The 21,893-nt window shown below is 34.9% G+C and overlaps 1 protein-coding gene across 1 annotated transcript in view; it reads right to left on the bottom strand.

Moving 5' to 3' along the window:
• The window catches only part of LRP1B (LDL receptor related protein 1B), a 1,834,834-nt gene that overhangs the window by 953,075 nt on the left and 859,866 nt on the right, over positions 1–21,893 (bottom strand). The window contains exons 4-5 of the mRNA XM_035008121.1: positions 18,928–19,047; positions 14,979–15,107 (exon numbers count right to left, since the gene is read on the bottom strand). Of these exons, the coding sequence (XP_034864012.1) occupies positions 14,979–15,107; positions 18,928–19,047 (249 nt within the window). The remainder of the gene's footprint in view (positions 1–14,978; positions 15,108–18,927; positions 19,048–21,893) is intronic.

The following is a 21,893-nucleotide window of genomic DNA, read 5'->3' as shown; positions in this document are numbered from 1 at the left end:
AAAATGCAGAGATCATTTCCACGATAAAAAGTTCTCTCAGAAGAATTAGTAAAATCGTGTATTATCTCTGCTTGACATAACCTTGTCACGGGACCACATCCAAGCTTGGTTAGCTAGTTGGCTTCTCTCTTAACATCTTAAATACATCTTGAACCATGCAATGTTTGCCCTTGCCATTCCTTAATTTGGAAGTCCAGACTTAGTCCCTTTTCAACACTCCTAGCACTGTTGTTTTTCAGTTGACCTTAGCACTCCTGAAACCTGTTGGATCATATATTTCTCAGGTTACGAAGGGATCTTAGGTGGCTGTGTTTTGAGGTTAACAGTGTTATGAGGTTAACAAAGATATATTGCCAGTCTGTCAGTGCTTAATTTGACAACTGAAATGACCTTTAGTGAAATTGCCTCTCATTAAAAAGTGAACCACTACTGAAAGTTTCTTTGCTTCCAAGTTTTATGAGAAGTCCAGATGTAGACAATAATTTCTTAACTGGCTACCAGTCAGTAAATTTACTTATGTAATAAACATTCTTTGGAGTGAGGCTAGAATATGAAGTGACACTGATTCCCCTTAGAAACTGAAATGAAAATGGTCAACACAGGCAATGTTTACTTGACAAAACTGATCAATCTATCTGATTTTTGTAGTTGCTTTTTGAGTGACTCAGTTGATTGTTTCAATGCCAAACATAACAACCACTGATTTTATAACTTCTGTTAAACAGAAAACCAATAAAGCAGATGCTTCATAATTTGAGGTAGTTTGATTTGATAACGGTGACTTTAAAAATTCAAATGACACACTGGAGGAAGGATACTTGTTAGTTGTGATGTGCTTCATTGAAATAATATTCATGTGTCTCAGTTATTTATTAACTGTGATTTCCCTCTTTACACAGATAACATAAGGCCGACTTATGGTGGCGGGAGGAAGCCGGTGAAACACAGGAACCCACAAAAATAATCAAGGGCTAAGGATATAAACCTTTTTTTTTTCTTTTTCCTACTTCATGAAAGCCTGCATAAGTAATCTGCCTCAACCCACACTATGTCTGATCTCTAGTGTACATCATTACCTCGAGTTTCCACATGCCAAGGTAAGAACACCATTAGCTTGGGTAACAAGGATATAAGTCTGATCAGAATAAATGTAATGTTCTTAAAAAATGCCATCGTTAGAGTCAGCAGTTTTCCCAAAGGAATAGTTGGGAAGCACATTAGATGACTTCAGTTAAAGGAATACCTACATCATGGCTTAGTGAGAAGTGGTAAATACTAAGTTTCCATATAGAAGAGATCAAAACATAAGAAAGCCCTCAATGACTATTCTAACTTAAAGAACCAAGACTTAGCTTGGATAAACCTTTCCAACAGGTTGTCAATTGTGTCATGCTGGGGGAGGAAAATTGTCCTCATCTTCTTCACCATTCACCATATGTCAACGGCATAAAAAACAGGTATTTTCTCTCCCAAACAGTTATAAAGATGTGTATTTATGCTCTGTATGGTCAGAAGGTGTTTTTTTCCTATCATACATGTTATATTAATCAGAGCTACAATTTTTGAAGACTGATTAGAAAACTGAATTAAAAAGAGAAACTTGGAAACATGGAGAAGCTCATCTGACTAGATTCATGAAAATGCCTATTTAAATTCCAAGCCACTATAACCACATCCTTGCAAACATATCCTTATCCTCTCATAGTCAAGAATATACTAAATTAAAAAAAAAGAATATACTAAATATATATGTATACATTTATAATAATATGCTTTTGACAGATGGTTAATTCTAAATGAATGTTTTCAGAGTGAATAAAACTTAATTTTCAGGTTTCTTTTAAACTTCTTATTCTTCTATTCAATTCTAAGAATATTAGTTAAGGTACTTTCCTTTTACACGATTAGAATTATGGATTCAGTTACTTACACATAAATATAAACCTAATAAATATTTATGTTATAACAAATGTATGTACATGGATATATATACACATATAAATGTTTATTAACTAGTTACATTGTGTTCTAAATTCTCTGCAATTGTGAGCAATTATCTCCACTGAATGAAGCTCAGTAGCTGTACCTTAATATGTGTTGAGTCAAAGATGAAAAAAAAAAAAAAAGAATCTCAGGTTCAACTGGATAAAAGTTAAATAATGACTCACACATAAAATATATAAAATGAAGGGTCAGAGTAAGACTGTGTAAGAAAACAGAAAACTATCATCTACGCAACCCAAAGAATTGGTTGTTAACAAATACAAACTTGAAATAATTGAAAGAGGAATTTTTAAAGTTTTACTTTTAATTTATCATATAAAAATTATATAAAATCTTTAAAAATAATGAAAATGGGATGAAGTTAGAAATGAGAAGTAAAAATGCTAACAATTTGTAATAAAAAATGCAACCTGCCACAGGAAGATGAACCACAATAGGAAACTAAATGAAGAGCAATCAGTGTAAAGAGACTATAAATTAAAAAAAAAAAAAGTCTTCCAAATTTGTGCAAAAAACAGAAAAAGTGGAATACGAAGTATTAGGAAATTATCTAGTTTAAAAAGTTAGGAAAAGCATTATTCAAATAATACTAAGTAGAGGTCAAAGTCAACCAAACCAAACAAAAATGTGAATGAAGTTAACATAAGTAGAAAAAAACAACAACAAAAAAGATATGGGGTTGAATTTTTTTTCTTATCATGTCAAAAGCATACGTGGCCAAATTTGTTTCTGTATTTCCTTCAACTATTTTTTTAATGGAAAAATATATTTACTGAACTGAGTAACATTTAGAATATCATGCATTATATCCGAGGAAAGTATTATATCACATTTTATAAAAGTAAAAATAAAATATGAACCAAATGTGGAAACATTAAACTGCATTAAAAACAGTATTGAGCTAAGCAAAAAAAAAAAAAAAAAAAAAAAAAAAAAGCAGGGGCACCTGGGTGGCTCAATCATTAAGGGTCTGCCTTTGGCTCAGGTCATGATTCCAGGGTCCTGGGATTGAGCCCTGCATCTTCTCCCTCTCCCACTGCCCCTGCTTGTGTTCCCTCTCTCACTGTCTCTCTGTCAAATAAATAAATAAAAAATCTTTTAAAAAAATGCATATTGCTACAACTCTGCTATAATTTATCTTAGAACTACTTGTCACGATGTATTTATGCTAAACTATTGTTTGGATGAAAATGCTTTATTTATTGTATTTTTATCTTATTATTTAGTATTCATAGATCTAAGGTATCCAACTAGAATTTGAAGATCAGTAAAACAGTCTGCTTTTAAGAAAAATATAATCTAGTAGAAAGATTAAGGTGTATATACAAAGGTCTGTATTTTTTAAGTCAGGTTTGATGTCTTTTATAAAAGATATATAATAGCATTGAGTTTCAAAGAATGGTTAGCTATATCTTATTATGGTCTGAATGTTTGTGTCCCCCCAAATTCAAATGTTGAAATCCTAATGGTGATGATACTAAGGGGGGAGGCCTTTGAAAGGTACTTAAGTCATGAAGATGGAGCCTTCATGAATAGGATTAGTACCTTATAAAGGGGTCTCCACAGAGATCCCTAGCCCCTTCCATCATGTAAGAGTACAATAGATCTGTGACCCAGAAGTCCTCTCCAGGCCTGCTGGCACCCTGATCTCAGACTCCCAGACACTGGAACTCTGAGAAATAAATTTATATTGCTAATGAGCCACCCAAATTGTGGTATTTTGTTACAGCAGCACACAGAGACTAAGACCTATCTATTCAGTAGTGTCAAAAGCTCTTTAACAGTGATGGCATTTGATTTCAGCTTTGCCCTAATGGAGGAATAGAAATTGAAATGTAGAGATGGAAATGCAGCTGAAACACATGATTTTGCTGAAAGCATAGATGTAAGAGAGACTAGAATATGTTGGGAAGATAGTGACCTCAGTTTTCAGTTTTCTGGAGGGTAGAGCATGCATGAATGGTGGAAGTACTTCATAATGATAGTAACATAGCGAACCCCTTTTGAGTATATCTTAAGAGCCAGACACTATAATGCATGCTTTACATTTATTAGTTTATTCACAACATATCTATTAATCAGGTGCTAATATTATCCACATTTTATAGATAAGAAAACGAAGTTATATACAGTTTAAGTAACTTCCTTAAGATCACATAGCCACTAAGTCAAAAAACCTACATTCAAACTCAGAGCTTGCAGTAGCTGAAAAAGTACATTGAGGAAAGACTGCATACATAGGTCATTTGAATGTCAAGATAATAAACTTATTTTTAATTCGGGGTGCAATGGGAAACCAATGTAAATTTTAGAAAGAAAGTATAATGTGATCAAAACTGTGTTTTAAGATCAAGCTGGAAATGATACTTAGAATACTATATGGGTGAGTAGAATATAATGGGTGGATATATTTCCCATTGAATTTTTTAAATTGTTTTAATTTTACTTTTAAAGTGGTATGGTATAATTCTGGGGTGCCTGGGTGGCTCAGTGGGTTAAGCATCTGCCTTTGGCTTAGGTCATGATCCCAGGATCTTGGGATCCAGCCCAGTGTCAGGCTCCCTCAGCAGGGAGCCTGCTTCTCCCTCTGCCCCTCCCCCACTAGTGCTTGCTCTCTCTCTCTCTGTCTCTCTCTCTTAAATAAATAAATAAATAAAATCTTAAAAAACAGTGATACAGTATAATTCGTATCAGACAAGAAGGTAATAAATATGTAATGCTACCGCATTCTGGAGTGAGGTTGGAAAGGAGTTAGGGGAAAGGAAAAGGTATCTTTGCTCTTGTTTAGACTGATGCAGTACATAAAGAATGGCCATGTATGCCAACAGTCCTATTGGAAGCAGACATCATTAGAAGAAATGTAAGCCCCAGAGAATTCTTAGAACATACTAGGTTCTACATTGTGTAAACAGACACTGTTATCAATCTTATTATTTATTTATTTGAGAGAGAGAGAGAGAGCAAGAGCAAGGAGGAGAGACAGAGGGAGAGGGAGTGGGAGAAGCAGACTCCCCACTGAACAGGGAGCCTGACGTGGGGCTCGATCCCAGGACTCTGGGATCATGACCTGAGCCGAAGCCAGACACCCAACCGACTGAGCCACCCAGGCAGCCCTAATTTTATTTTTAATTATAAAGAAGACAATCCAAACTTTTTAAGAAAACCTTGTGGACATAGGCTTTGGATATCTGGATTACTGATACAGAGATGCTATTTTAATTTCTCAGAAAATAGGTAATAAGAATCTAAAATAGGTGGTGTTAAGTTCTTAAGTAGAGATGGATTCATGTAATGAATTAGAAGTTCTAAATTATGTAGACAAGAAGGGACATGAAGTCCAGAATTATGCAGAAATTTTAGAGTTGGGTGATGGGGAGAATAATGGTGTAATTAAAAGAAACAGGAAAGAAAGTAGAGTCAGCTTTAAGATGATGATGCTAAATTTAGTGCTGGCAAATTATTAGTATAGTGTTATGCTTTGTAATCTGGTCTTTGGCATCATAAAAACTCATCAGGTAGGGCGCCTGGGTGGCTCAGTTGGTTAAGCGACTGCCTTCGGCTCAGGTCATGATCCTGGAGTCCCGGGATTGAGTCCCGCATCGGGCTCCCTGCTCGGCAGGGAGTCTGCTTCTCCCTCTGACCCTCCTCCCTCTCATGCTCTCTGTCTCTCATTCTCTCTGTCTCAAATAAATAAATAAAATCTTAAAAAAAAAAGAGAGAGAACTTTATTAAAAAAAAAAAAACAACTCATCAGGTAAACTACTTCTCCACCTGCATTAAACACAGACTTCTAAACAGTTTGAACTTTTTGTTATTTACACCTTATTAAAGTGAAATGCAAGTATTTTCTTTTAGAGTATATTTTAATTTGAAATGTTATGATTGAAAAGTGATGATCTGAGGAAAAAAGATCATTTTACAAAAACAATTAAAGTCAGTAATATCGTGCTACACACACACAAAAAAAAGCTTTTTCATTTTGCAAATGAATAGCTCTCACAATTTCTTTGTTCTTAAAGAGCTGGTCTACCAGAGCAAGGAAGTATTTCCCCTATTATCTGGAAAATCTTACTTGGCACATGTTCAGCATTCAATAATTGAATGACGCGTGGAGGGATACTTGAATATGGACTCTCCAATGTTTCTAAAGGTATTTTACTGAATTTGCAAATTTAAGAATGATAATATATTTGAATTTCAATAAGTAAAATGAAATAAACAATGCACTGTGAGTTTTAATCAAGGAAATGAAAGAAATTTAATTGATAACTAAAGGGTTATATTAGTAAATCTCAAACTCTCGGAGGATAATTCATTCAAATTTTAAGTTATTGGGTGAATATTAGAAGTAGCAGATGGTCCAGGGATGTCAATTAACATTAGTCATTGAGAGGTGGCCACTTTTAATCTCTTCATCATCTTTCTAATTGTAGGAAACAATAACTACGTTAGCTATAGAAATACTTCTTCCCCCAATTCAGATATGCCCATCTAAGTTATAAATTGCTAATAATTGAGTTCAAAATGTAATAGATGTTGGATCATTCTAAAATTGCCTTTAAATAACTCTTATTCAGAAATAGTTCCTGTTCGAAAAGATGGGTCTGTAAAAAGCCACATTTAATCTTTCCCCACGAAAGAAAAGATTGTCTTAGTATTTGCACATTTATTTATTCATTTGACAAATATTTTTTTGAACATGGCTAGTTTCTCTCAGGCACTGCTCTAGATGCTAGGAATACAGCAGTTAACAAAACTATAAAAACCCTGTTTTCATAGAGCTTACATTTTAGTGAAGGAAGCAGACAACAAGCAAACAAACTCTATTTAATATTATTTGGTAGTGATAAATTCTATGAAAAAAGGTAGAGCATTAGTAGTAATCCGAATGCAGGCTGCTCCTTAAAGAGAGTAGTCCAATTCAGAATACCCCTAAAAGTTTGAATCAAAAGGTTTGAGAGAAAGAATGGGGTCAAGGATGACCCCAATGTTTTGGCTTGAACAATTGGGTGAATGAGTGGAGGGTGACATACACCACTGTCAGGAGAGAGAATCAAGATTTTGGGACACGGAAAGTTTGATATTTCTATTAAATTTCTGAGCGAGATATTGAATAGAGTTTTAATATCTAAGCGAGTTTGGTGAAACAGTGAAGTCAGGGCTGATGATGAAAACTCACGAGTCTCAGTCTCTAGATGTTTTATAAAAACATGGAAAAGGATGCGTTGTTAAAGTCATGATACAAGATAAGAGTACTTAGGAAATCAATAAAGGAAGAGATGTCCAAACAACTTAACACTGGGTCATGCCAAAAATAATGAGGATAATGAAGAAAAATAAACTGAGGAAAAAAATTCCCAGTAAGGTAAAAGGAAAACTCTAAAATGTACTACTTTAAAAAGGAAAGCATTCAAAGAGGAGACACGGATCAATTGTTTGCTGAGGATTGATAACTGAGTGATTAGGCAACTGGAGATTACTTGTAACCCTGACAGTAGAGCTGTAAGTGAGTCATAAGAATGTAAGACCAGAAGGGGAGGAAGTAGAGAAAGAAGAAAATCTTTCTGTGAGTTTTTCTATAAAGGGAAAAGAAAAATGCAGTGGTAGCTGAAGAGGAATATAGGTTTAAAGAAAGTTGTTTTGTATCATCTTTACAACAAGCTTGTGTCCTCATGGGAAAGATCCAGCAGAAGTCAAAATGCTGATGATTCAAGGAACAGAGAAGACAACTGTATGAGTCTAATTCTTGAATAGGTAAGAGTAGATGAGATTGATGCACAATTGCAGGGATTGGCCTTAGATAGGAGCACAATGTATTCTTCTAATCAAACAAGAGGAAGGCAGAGTGATTAGTTCTAGATACAGATAGATTGGTAGATTTAGTAAAGTTCAGCGTGAGAAAGTTCTCTCGATTACTTCTACTTTCTCAAGTAAATATGAAACAAAATCATCATGTTAGAGTAAGGAGAAAGAGAGGTAGATATATGAAAATTCATTATCTAGAGGTAGGGAAGGAAAAGGTGCTTTAATGTATTTCACTGTTTTCTGACAGGGCTGCCAAAGGATGTAAACATACAGCCTATATTTAAGACTCCAATTTTCTACTTTGCTTTTAAAAAGACAGATTAGTTCTAAGTACTCAGTAGTGATTATATACCAAACTTCTAGCTACTTTACTAGCTATATCATCTGTAATTTGGTGGTATATTGTTCTAAACTTCTGAAGACTATTAAGATATAATTTATCTAATAATTTGGCAAGTGTTATCTGTCATAGAAAGCACAGATGGAGGCTCTGTGAGTCCTCGTGCTAAGAAGAAATGCTCACACACATTTAAAAATGCAATCAATACAATGAATTTTCTTTTCTCAGGACTAAAATGACTCTAAGCAGCTTGACTCAGGAGAATATGCTGAATATCAGTCATCAAAGTCAAGGGTAAGTATGGACTCTAGGGGGAGGGTGCCCGAGAGGTATACTCTAACTGTGGTTATTTCTTTGTTGATTGCTATTGATACAGGGGATGCCTTGAAGGCACTCTGAAAAAATTTTTTTTTTCGTATTAGAAAGGACAAAATATTCTTTTTCCCTTTATTTTTTCCCTGAGGATTTCAATAGCTATATACTTCTACTTTCCCAAGACAAAGTAATAGAGAAGTTATATGTGTGTGTGTGTGTGTGTGTGTGTATCCTGATCTGATCTTAAAATTAAACAACTTGTAATTTCTATGAATTTAAATGTGCCTCATTTGTTTTCAATTTTCATTATATGTCCAATTTTGAGACCAAAAAAGGGAGTTAATTGGAGAGCATGTATAATCACATATTCTAAATTGAGAATTTAATAGTTCTATAGCTATTCTACAAAAGTTAAATAGTGTGATAGAAATTTATACCTATATGTTGTGCCATTTGTAAAAATAAAGCTTATCTTGTCAGATCTAGAGCCTATAAATGTGGCCATGGGATTCTTTATACAAATACAAAGAAGTCCTTAGCTAGGTTGAAGTTAGGATGTTAAGTAGTAAAGCAAATGGAAGACATGCATTTTTTTTCTGTGTCTGATATTTTCTTACACTCTCGATAAATCAAAGGTGTCATGACACAAGACACCATGGTTACATTCTCTGTTTAAGATGCCAAGAAAGGTGCTAGACTGTGAAAGTAATGTCCTCTAGCAAAAAAAAAATCAAAAACAAAACAGAAAACACACATAGAATATTCATGAGTACCTTAATACCTTAACACGACATACTCATTAATAGTATTTGGGTGGAAAATAAGTGATATTTAATTTGGGTCATGGAAATTCTATCAGAAATCATTGCCCTGTTCTGTCATGGAATGTGATTTCCAACTAAGTAAAGAGCCAGAAAAGATGTAGGGTATGAATAGTCCAGGCAATAGAGAAATATGTTCAATGGCAAGGCTAGGTTTTCAAAGGCAGCCTGGGAAGCTCTAGTATTTCTCTAGGACAGAGATTTAGGCAATACTGCCTAATTTAGGCAATACTACAAGAGTAGCTTGTTCTGCAACTGTATCTGCATAGTAAGCACAGTAGGATTATATGTTTCTCTGAAGAGGGCCTTGGTGGAGAGGGCACATTTGTGGAGATTATGCACATCTTCCCAAGCCATTCTAATGTCAATACTACAGCAAAGGTAGCATGAGTCCTGAATAATAAGACTAGTAAAATGCCTCACTGGTTTTTTTTGTTTTTTGTTTTTTGTTTTAAATCTCTTCCAATGTCTTGGCATTCCTTTTATTAATTCTCAAAATCTCAGTCCCCTATTCTCCTTCCTGAAAGTTCACAAAATTGTTTAAAGCATCTAAAACAAAACAAAACAAAACAAACAAAAAACCCAAAAACAAAACATTTACCAAGCACATACGCTGTTCTAGGCACTGAACTACTTCTCTGCCATTTACTGTTTACCATAGTGCCTATCATTTCCTCCATGTATACTTGACTGAGTAAAGAACAGCAAATCTGGGTTACTATGGTTATGGTCCATTAGGCTCACTCCTACCTTACAGTCTCATATACCATCATGTCATCAAATACCATTCTCTGTTATGCCTCAATAAAATGACAAATTGTGCAGGAACTAGACCTTTGGACTAGCTAAAAATAGTAAAAACTATGAATAGTGAATCTTCGCATGTCAAGACATAATCACCTATCATTCTGCAGGAAGCCATTCTTAGCCAGATGGTATACTGAAACAAATCTGATCCACTAGCCTCATAAATTCCCAAGGTTACTAAGACTTAATATGTCACCCTTTCTAAGAATACTCACATTTTAATATAGAGTGCTTTAAAAAAAAAAAAAAGGAAAAAATAAGGCAAGGCAATTGTATTGTAATTACTGAATTCCAAGCATTTCGAGTGGCTATGGATACTATGATACTCTAAACAAGGAACTCTTCCTTCTCTCTACAGGCACCTGCCTATTCTCCCCACAAGCAGAACCAGAGAACCAGCCTTGGCAGAAAACCATGAATGATTCCTCTACCTTTTTTTTTTTAAGATTTTATTTATTTATTTGACAGAGAGATACATATCAAGAGAGGGAACACAAGCAGGGGGAGTGGGAGAGGGAGAAGCAGGCTTCCCGCGGAGCAGGGAGCCCGATGCAGGGCTCCATCCCAGGAGCCTGGGATCGTGACCCGAGCCGAAGGCAGATGCTTAACAGCCTGAACCACCCAGGAGCCCTTCTCTACCTTCTAAAAGAAAACTTTAAAATATACATTAGATAATAATAGAATTGGAGGTTAGATGTAGGAGCCATAGGCCATTAGATATTGCTTTCTTTCTCTTTCTTTTTAAGAATTACAGCAAAGAAAGCAGTGAGGAGTATGAACACATTCTTTAGCATCATCTAGGGTTGTACTTCCCTGGATTATATAGGGATTACAATTTGTATTTCTTACACCTAAGAGTTCCATTGCCTAAATGGTCTCCCCATCGCTCCAATCAGTGAATGGCACAGTATAAAGTGTAATAGAATCTTAAAGTTATTTAACGGTCGCTCTTCTCTCACTCCTCTAGGTGCTACATGGCAAAGAATCACATACTCTCTCTCTCATGGTGCCACTTACTTCAGTGCCTCTACACAGATGACCATATATGTCTTTAGTGCTCTTTATTCTGGGCCTGCTTTAGTGCAATCAGTAGAGTCCTATTGGTCCTGCAGAACTGTAAACTGGGTTAAGTGCCTGCCTTCGGCAAGTGGCAAGTGGTTAGGAGACTGAAAAGTACGGTCCAATGAGCCTGAATTTATCAGGAGTAAAACTGGCAACAGTTCATAAGTTAGACACCCTTGGCCATTACTCTCATTTTTACAGGTTCAGCTAGAGCCCACGTGTAGCCCTGGGTGCCTATATTTAATGCATATTTCTACATCAAAATTGGTCTAAATTGGTTAAAAGAAGGTAAATTAAATTAAAAAAAAAAAACTTTTCATTTTCAGATTTGACAACTCTCTAGAACCCTAATCTCAAAAAAAAAAATATATATATATATACATATATAGAGAGAGAGGAAGTTTTACTGGATACATATAGATATTTTAATAATTATTTTTAAAACATTCTTTTCAAATGAGAAATACTAATGTTTAATTCAAAATTATTAGCTTTAATGCGTGTCCTATTCCAGTTACAAATACTCCACTATGACATTCATATTCCAGTATGTCTCCTCTTACATGGTACTACCAAGTACTATTTAAAATTATTTTTAAATGTACATTTTAAATTTTCTTCCATTTGGCAATTATTTATTTTGATATCAAATGGATAGTTGGACTAGATTACCTTTGAGTTCCTCCCAACCCTGAATGATTGATTCTACATTTCAGTAGTCAGGTCAATCTTACAAAGGGTGGAAAAGAAAAGAATTTGTCTGCATTGCATGAATTAACAGGAATGAAAAGGCCTCCTGCCTTACATTAATTTCTTTCCTCATCTGCCACAGGGTCTAAAATCCACCCCCTTATTAGAGTTATTTCTTAAAGGTACTCTTAAGGCTTGTGAATTTTATTTGGATTTAGACATTATGTTACAAAGGAGGGATAATCATTTAACTTAGATTAATTTACCTAATTACTATCCATTGTTACACTGATCCCACAGGCGAGTTCTAGGGTGAACTGTTGGGGAGTAACTACGATATTATTCTGTGTTGAAATTTATAAGCAGCTTCCTAGCCAATTGACTCTGCCTCTCTCTGCCTTCACATACAAGGCAACTTCTCCTAAGACCCTTTTTATTTTCCCATCTATCATCTAGTAAGACCTTTGCAGAACTCTCCTCTTGAGTCTAGTACTAGCTTCCCATTGTATCCTTTGGGTTTGATATTTCTTTCTTTCTTTTGTTCCTTTTTTTTTTTTCTTTTTTTTTTAAAGCCTATAGATCTTTTACACACATCCACTGTTCTGAGCTAGCCATTCTAATCTCCCATAGTTTCCTACACTCCCAACTTCTGAGATGCCTGGAACTCTGGCTTGACTTGAAGAAAAAGTTAGTTTCTAGAGGCCAGTAGGATAGGATTATAGAGGAAGAAAAAAGTGGGGCCAATCTAAGCAGCCAGGTAATGGAAAAGGGGAATGGCAAAGCCTTAAGACAAATGTAGTTTAATTTAAAACATTTTTCTAGCACCCATCAGTTATGGCAACACTACAGTATGATAAAATCTCCACAAAAATGTAAGGCTGATGCATTAAATAAAATTTTACATATAACTGAAGCCAAAATATCCTCTGGTTCATTTGTTATCAATTTGAGACAGCTAAAACAAAACTGATAGCTTTCCTTGTGAATTTGTACAAATGCATTGGTTCAAATATCCAAGTGACCCTTAGAACTAGTCAGTATATGTTTTAGACTTGTGCCATTTACTGCATTACCAGCAGCTCATTTTTCTAAAACCACAAACCCCAGGAACATTCCCATAAAACCTGTATTTTTTAAACTCTGTAGGCCAATACTGTCATCAAGCCAACCACCAACAGGTAGAGGCTTTTATATGTTCTGTTATCAGTTCTAGAGTCATCAAATCTCCTTGGTTCAGCATTACATGCATTACATTATCATGTACCATCCCTCTCTGGTTACACTCTGTTATTGGCAGATACCTTCTCTGTGTAGAAAGAGAGGAAGTGCCTCTGTATAGGGTTTATCACATTATACCCTCCCTATATAGCCACAGCGATATTGTGTGGATCAATAGAAACAGCAAAGAACAAGCCTTCTACTTCTTTAGCCCATCAATATTTTAAATCAGAACTCTCAGTGGTAGGGAAAAAGAACATACAATTTGACTTAAATTTTCTCACAGATTGCCCCTGAAACATAAGTAGGGCTTCATATACTGAGTCAGTAATGCAAAGATATAAACTAAGATGCAGAAGAGTTTCTTTTTAATTTGGTATACAAATATGTTTTGTAAATAATTAAACACACTATCTCGGGGAAATTGTTGAAAGTGTAGCATGAGGTTATGTTGTAAAGGGAGATAGCTGTGGCAGCTTGCTGAGCAAATCCAATGCTTTGCTCAATCTGGCTTCAAAAAAGAGAATCCCATCCCATGCCTAATTTTCTAATCGCTAATAAAAGGGGGTGGGGGACGTTCAATTAATTTACCAAAACAGCATAATTTGAAAATCCATAAAATGAAACCAGATTTGAGAAAAGTCAGAAGAAACTAGATGGAATAGCACGTACATCTCTTTGCATTATTCTTAATTCAACGCACAAAAAAATTAGGTTTATCCTATTGTTACTAGCACATCTCAAGGCTATTTCATTAGCAAACCATCAATACTTACTGAGTGTTTACTGTAGGCTGAATGCTGTGTAGAAACTATAGGCTTTATTTGCAGGGACAAGGTAAAAGGAAGACAGGGTTGAGACATGAAATTCAAACACTTAAAAGTGGAACGTTCATTTTAGTAATTTTAACCCGAAAGAGAAGTTCATTCCTTCTTTTATTTTCTTCCCTTGTTCCCTTCCTTCCCTCCTGCTTTTCTTGCTTCCACAAATATTCATCGAGTAGCTATGTGTTCCAGGCTATGATCAGATCTCAGTAAATAACAATAAACAAAACTGACAAGTTCCATACTCTCATAACAATTCCATCATTCTGGAGAAATCAGATGATAAGCAAATACATAATGAGTTCATTTTAAAAGGTAGGGATATAAAGAAAACAAAAGTGGAAATCATATAGTGATTGAGTAGGAATTCATAAATAAATAAAATTGGGAAATAAGATAGCGATGGAGACACCATTAAGCAGAATGGTCAGCAAAGATCATTCTGAATGTTGCCAATTTAGCTAAGACTTGAATGATGAGAATGTGAATATCACAGGGAAAAGCACTGTAGGCAAATAAAACAGCAAGAGGAAAGACATCAAGATAAGAGCAATGGAAACCAGTATGGCTGGTAAGTGGTGAACAGAGAGTAGCAGGAAGTGAGATCAGAAAGGTAAATGATACCACAGCTTTAGGTCCTTACATGTGTTGTGAGAAGTTTGGATTTTATTCTTAAGATGAGTGAAAGTAACTGGGAGATTTTAAGCAAAAGAATGATATGATTTGGTTTACATTTTAGCAGGTAACTTTATTATGCTGAGTATGAATTTTGGTGGGAAAGCAGGAGCTCAAAGAAACCAGTTAGGAATCTATTGCATCATCCAGAGAGAGATGGGAAATTCAAATCAATTAATCCATTTCTTTTGGACAGGTTTTCCAAAACTAGAAACTTCCTGTAATGGAAGTAGTTTTGTAATGATCAGTGACAACTGAAATAACTGCTCTGGATTTTTAGGTATGGATCAGTGAATTAAAATGAAGGAAAAATCTATTTCTTCCAAGTCCATGGTACTCAACTATATTTCTAGTGAAAAGGGACTGCAAAAAGGAAATAAGAAATTCTAAAAGGACAAAAAAAAAATGATAACTTACCATTTTTGGCTTTGCAAGATCTGTTGTCTGGCTGCATTATGTAGCCCTCCACACAACTGCAGGCATAGGATCCATATGTATTTATGCAGGTCTGGCTGCATGCACCATAAATAGCACATTCATCTTGATCTACAAGGAAAATGGGCATCGTTTCTAAGCAGAATTTATTGCTGGGCATTTTTTTTCTCCTAGAAGAAAACTTTTTTTTTTTCAAATTTTGGAAATAGATAATTATTTTAGAAAGGAAGAACCAAGTGCAGTAAGTCTTTTTAAAACCACACTAAGTGAAGGTTAATATTCAACGTTGCTTTAATAGTTAACAGAGATAAAAGATAGAACTTAGTATCTAATCTTTGATTTTAAAAGATAATATTAAGGCTAGAAGTCCTTGGATATTTCTGCAAAGATGTAAAATGTACTCCAAAGAATATTTGTTGAATGGTTCTAGTGTTTATGACTTTTTCGCTATTTTAACAAAGAATTAGTCTGGTAACATGGTTTTCAATGAACAGATAAAGAGTTCTGAGCCCAGCTACGCAAACCATCTTCACTAGATCAAAAACTATTAAGCACTAGTCAAAAAGAAATATTTCCTATTAAATTTTATTTTAATATCTATGGTCCTACTTCTATTCCTTACATCCTCCCTCTCCTTCCTCCTGCGTCTTGTTCAAATCTCTATAAATAGCAAGTACTTAATGATTTTTAACCAACCAGACAAATAAAAAAAATACGTCAGCTACTAACTTGGACAAATGTATATTCAGTCTGTCCTGTGTACCATGTACTATATTAATCCCTGAAGAAAGAAAAACATTTATAACACATGGTTCCTACCTCTAAGTGAAACAAGTCTAGTGAAATATAAATTTAATTCTATGCATTTCCTTATAATAGAGGCATACTCTGGTTATGACAGAAACACAGAGAAGTGAACCTGCTTGGAATCAGAGGGAGAATATTAAGTGAAGCCTGCATACTGACTTGGATTTAAAGGATGGTTTGGATTTTCTCAGATTCAATAAGAAGGGATAAGATGGAAAGGGGCATTCCAGTTAAAATAGCATGTGAAATGATATTGGGATGACATAGTAGGGATTTCAAAGAAGTATAAGGGGTCAAGTGGAATAAGGGCAGATAAGGGGGAAAGATAAAAGATGGCACTGGGAAAGTAGTTTGGGGCCAGATAATGAAGTAATTTGTATGCTAAAGTAAAGGGTTGTACATTATACATAGGCATTGGGAAAACATTAATTAGATGAGCTATATAATCAACTTTATATTTTAAACCTAAATAAACACAAACACAAAAATAGATTGGTGAAAGTAGAGAAGAGATCCTGGAAAATTAGTTATGTGCTAATTTCACAAGAGAAATTGTATTTTAATGCCATCATATTTTGAACTAAGTCAGTGGTAGTGCAGATGGAGAAGAGAGAATGGACTGAAATGTTTAAGAACCAGAAGAGACAACATGTGAAGACTGGATAGATGGAAATGAATGGTGCTATACTAAAATAAGAATAAGTGCTATAATAAAAATATGTATTTGGTCTTTATCCTCAGTTTCTGGCACAGAGTTCCTAAAGCCCTTGCAATTTTCTGAGCAATAAAAGTGTCTTTTGTTATTTATGAGCCGTTTTGGAATATACCTTAGTCTATGCCCATGAGGTGACTCAGGGTGGGGCCACTAGATAATGTCAGGATGGAGAGGCTCCTCACCAGAAAGACCAAAGGCATGATTAAAGGGTGGGAACTCTCAGCCCACTCTCTGAACACCACGCTAAGAAAAGAGTTTACTAAGGAAAAGCAAAAATATTCCTGAGTAGTTAAGGGGCCATTTAAATTGGGAAACTTTGCATTTGTATGGCATTAATTTACACTTTTCTCAGATTTCTTTGGCTTCATATAACAGCTTGCATTCGTGGATGGTTTGTTTGAAGTAAGTTGCTTTGGGAATAAAAAGAATAGTTTTTGAAGCTAAGTTTACAGTGATAATGAAAGAAATTAAATCTTATATTTGGTAAAATCCAGCCCCTAGTGGCAGAAATGATTCTTCTCCATTTTCACAGATTTTTTTCAACCTTAATTTTATTGATTCTTATTTTAGCTTTTCTGACATGATTATGCTATCCAGGAGAGCAATATGAGTAATGATTTTTTGTTGTTGTTGTTCTTTTTAGCCAGAATGCACTGCTATGACATTCATGTAACTCCACAAAATTGGCCGCAAAGGAATAGGCATGTCATTACTTATAATGCTGCCTTCTTTCTCGCTCTGAGGACAGAAAATACCCTGGATATATGGCTTCAGGAAAGCATAAATGATGCTCATATCTGGCCATCCAGGGGCTCAGAGAAAGTAAAAAGAGCTCCTCTTTCAGTTGTGACCTTCCATACTGACTGATGTGTAATTCCTTATTAATGTTCAAAAAAAGATATTGATTATGGTTATTTTTATGGATCCAATTAGGAGGTTGAGGAGAAAGAGATCCATGCAAAAGGAGCTGAAAATCCTGACTCCTATAGGACTCAGTTGTAGCAAAAGGGTAAAGATGCTGTATAGGTATATTAACCTCCCCTGTGTGAATGGAAAGAGCTGTTTTGAACTGGAAATCGCATGCATGTGTGCATGCATGCAGAAGTACTATTCATATACGGCTGACTTTTGTGCTTATAAGGTGTCTAATGTTGCCAGATCTTCTGATTTTTTTTCAGATAGTCTGAACTTTTGTGTGCAATGTTCTGATTTTTAAATGTTGGTTTAAAGTTGGTGTGAGTCAAATAAGTATACCAGTTTCGTCCACCTATTGTCAGATTAAATAGTCTCCGAGTATAACTAACATTTAATAATAAACGTTCCTATAATATTTGTATTATGCAGAAAACAAACAAATAACAAATGAAAAATTCAAGCCCCAGATGTACATTAAAAAGCAGTGAACCTCTCCAAGACAAGAATAAGTGGACTCTGCAGACCTGAGCTTTAGTCCCAATTCTATTGCTAAGAAGATGTGTAGGACTTAAGTAAATGACTTAATTTCTCAGGGTCTCGCTTCTCTCACTTCTGTCACTAGAATTTTGAACAATATTCTCTCCGAGGACTCTTTCAACTTTAAGATTCTGTTTCTAGGTAAAAGTGATAATATTAAAGCAAAGGTTTAAAGCAATTGGCAAAGTACCAATTTTTTTTTTTTTTGTAAAATAGTCTGTTTATTAGTGGCTCTAGCAATGCAGATATTCTTTGATTTTATATATAGATTCTATATTTTATGCTTTCTATATATAGATTCTAAATGCTATATAAAATGATGTAAGGATATATCAGATTTATATACATACACTAACATATATATATAACAGAAGTTAATAGAATGAAGAAGTAACCTAGAATTGTTCAGTATGGCAGAGTGGAGTCATTTCAGAGAGTAAACATGTGCTGTGGAACATTCACAAAAGCAAGAATTAAGACATTAAAAATACAGATAAATATGTTTATGTTCATTATTGCTGTTGGCAAAATGCCAAGTGCCAGAATTACCAATGCAAAAAATGGAAAAATTGTAAAGAACATTGCATATTATTAACCCAACTTAGTTAATAACAAATGTCTATTACCCTGCAGCTGTATAACTGGTAGAAAACATCTAGGAAGTTAAAACCGTTAAATCCAGTGATTTCATTGTTAACCCAAACTGCTTCCCACTGTTGACATTTCCCATATTTGACATTATTGAAATCTGAATTGAAAACTGATTGGTAAAAATGCGTATCTCTTATGTTTATGTGTATGACTTATGTAGTAATATCATCTTTTAAATCTCAAGAAACAAAAATATGTTAGCATAAACACTATGTGAAGCACATGGTAGGCGCTCAAAGATACTTGATTAATTTGTTAACTAAGCTTTTGTAAAAAAAAATGAATAGAATCATATGTCATACTTACCTCTACAACTTTTTCCATCTTCTTTTACTTCAAATCCATCCTCACAGTAACATCTTGTACTATTTCTGACCATTGCACATCTATACTGACAATTCAACTGCTGGCAATTAGGTAATAGTTCTGGAGAAGAAAAACAAAGACACTAGTCAAGATAACTGTGCACACATGCGTCCTATTTAAATTTAAATATTGTTAATATTTACTCAGGGCATAACCACAAGAATATAGATCTGATTGGTCTCCTTGAAAATTTCTGTGATTGGTTGAGAAAACAAACAACTATTTCCTCTAAAATATGTTGGCTTGTATTTGTTTGAAGTATTGTTAACAAAATTTCAGATGTTCGGTCTTTCACTTCTAGCTTATTATGTATGTTCAGTCACAAATCTTTTCAAATTCTGGTAAATTAAATTATTTCAAGAGGAAAAATGTCAACTCAGTGGTTGATTTCAACATTTATGCATTTCTTACCTGACACATTAATTGATTTTCTATCTTTTAAGGACTTGTTTTGATTTATAATCCATGTGTAACCTTCGTAGCAATCAATGTGAATATATTCCATTTCAATAATTTATCCTTCATTGGTGACAAACTATTAGACAAATACTGGACATAATATATTTCATTATATCTGAACTCTTTCAGAGCAAATACATCATTGAAGCAAAAGTTAGCAAACCCTCAGAGTAGATTAGAATTCAATATGATAAATGCATGAAACAGAGATGAAGTGACAGAAACATATTCATTGCACAAATAATTTCTAAAAAGAATAAGATTTGCTAAACTAGAAAAATATATGGATAAAATGTGTGACTGATTTTGCTGTCTGAAAATAGAGGTATTAATGGATTGCAGCAATCTCTTTTTTCCCCTGGGGAGAAAAGTAAGATCTTTGAAGATTAAGGTCAAATGATTCAAAATATGTTGATAATGCTACAAGTTTAGCTGATGCTTCAGAAAAAAAAAAAATATCATAAAAGTATATGAATGGTTCAAAGTGGAAAAGAACAGCTAGAACATTCCAAATTGAAAATTTGCTAGTTTACTATCTAAAGTATGTTCTTAGCCCAATTATTTTTCAACTCTTTCATGCAATTATTTCATGCATCTTCCCTTCTTAAAACCCCAAATCTTTTTCCTAATGGTCTCTTACATATTATGATCTTGCTTCCTACTTTTCCTGAGATAAATGAAGCAGTAAAAGAGATTTTCCACAGATTTATGCTTCACATTTACCTACCACTGCCTATGCTTGTCCTTGCTTTTCAAACTTGGTTGAATTCATAATCAAAGCTTAACTCCAATCCCTGTGCAGGAATCCTATGCCCTCTCACCTATTCAAGGATATCACCTCAGCTCTTCTTTGCTTCCTCTCATTATCATTTTTTTAAAATAATTGATACTAGATCAAACAAGAACCCATCTCTTTTTCTTCTTTTTTTTAAGATTTTATTTATTTATTTGACAGAGAGAGACACAGAGAGAGAGGGAACACAAGCAGGGGGAGTGGGAGAGGGAGAAGCAGGCTCCCCACAGAGCAGGGAGCCCGATGCGGGACTCGATCCCAGGACCCTGGGATCATGACCTGAGCTGAAGGCAGTCGCTTAACCAACTGAGCCACCCAGGCGCCCAAGAACCCATCTCTTTTTGACAATTAAAAATTTTTGGAACACAGCCATGCCCATTTGTTTACATATTGCCCATGGCTGCTTTTACACTACAAAAGCATAGGCGACTCATTGCCTCAGAGACCTATAAGCCCCAAGGCCTGAAGTATTTACTAGAGCCCCTACAGAAAGTTTTCTGACCCCTGTATTAGCTCTTTTTCAGCATCAAACATGCTCTTAACTTTTCCCCAACTTAAAAGCAAAAACCCGACCTCATTTCCTCTACTTGTCACCTTTGCCCAATTTCTCTGTTCCTCTGAATAACAAAACTTACAAAAATAATCCATACCCTTGTTCTTCTCCTCTGTTTCTATATTAAACCCACTGCATCGAGCTTTCACTTCCACTGCTCCACAGAAACTGCTTACATAAATGTTTTCAATGACCTTGGCGTTGATAAGTGCAATGACCTTTTCTCAGTCCTCATCTTACTTGACCTATCAGCAGTATTTGACAGTTAACTACTTTCTTTTTTTTTCTTTTTTTTTTTTTTAAGATTTTATTTATTTGACAGAGAGAGAGGGAACACAAACGGGGGGGGGTGGGGAGGGAGAAGCAGGCTTCCCGCAGAGCAGGGAGCCCGATGCGGGGCTCGATCCCAGGACCCTGGGACCATGACCTGAGCCGAAGGCAGATGCTTAACGACTGAGCCACCCAGGCGCCCCTGACAGTTAACTACTTTCTGATACACATTCATGTCGTTGCTTTCAGAGGTCTACACTCTTGAGGTTCCCTTTTTCACAGTCCCCTTTGCAGGGTTCTTTCCATTCTAGTCAACGACGTAAGGTTGGAGTGCCTCAAGGCAGAAATGATGGTCTTTGTCTCCTGTCTATCAATTTGTTACTGGTGTATTCATCAAGTATCATGGCGTCCCCTTCACTGGAACATAACTACTAGTACCATAACTTGAAAGCTAGGTGTGCTCTCGTAAACTAATTTCACTGCTCTTATTATAATCAATACTTTATATTAGATTTCTTTCTCCTTGAAATACCCAGAAAAATTTCTGTTTCTTTGACATAGATTCAACCAATATCTGATCAACTATATCTGATTTGTGGGCTTGAATTTTGGCTCATCATTAATGATATGCTAATACAATGTTAATATTTATGTAATGTACAAAGACCAGTAACTTGGTCTGTAAAAATACATTATTAATAAAAAATACAGACTAAATGGTTCCTTGGAAATTAGGGCATTTTTGTTTTGCTTTATGGTAGTTATTTACATTTTAGTTTCCCTCACTAGTATCTATAGCTACAAATTATATACCTAACATATATCAAGTTC

This window comes from Mirounga leonina, unplaced genomic scaffold (genome assembly GCF_011800145.1).
Source record: "Mirounga leonina isolate KUSES-001 unplaced genomic scaffold, KU_Mleo_1.0 Mir_151, whole genome shotgun sequence".
Lineage (NCBI taxonomy): Eukaryota > Metazoa > Chordata > Mammalia > Carnivora > Phocidae > Mirounga > Mirounga leonina.
The sequence above is the reverse complement of the archived record's forward strand: the minus strand, read 5'-3'. Positions and strand labels throughout refer to the sequence as shown.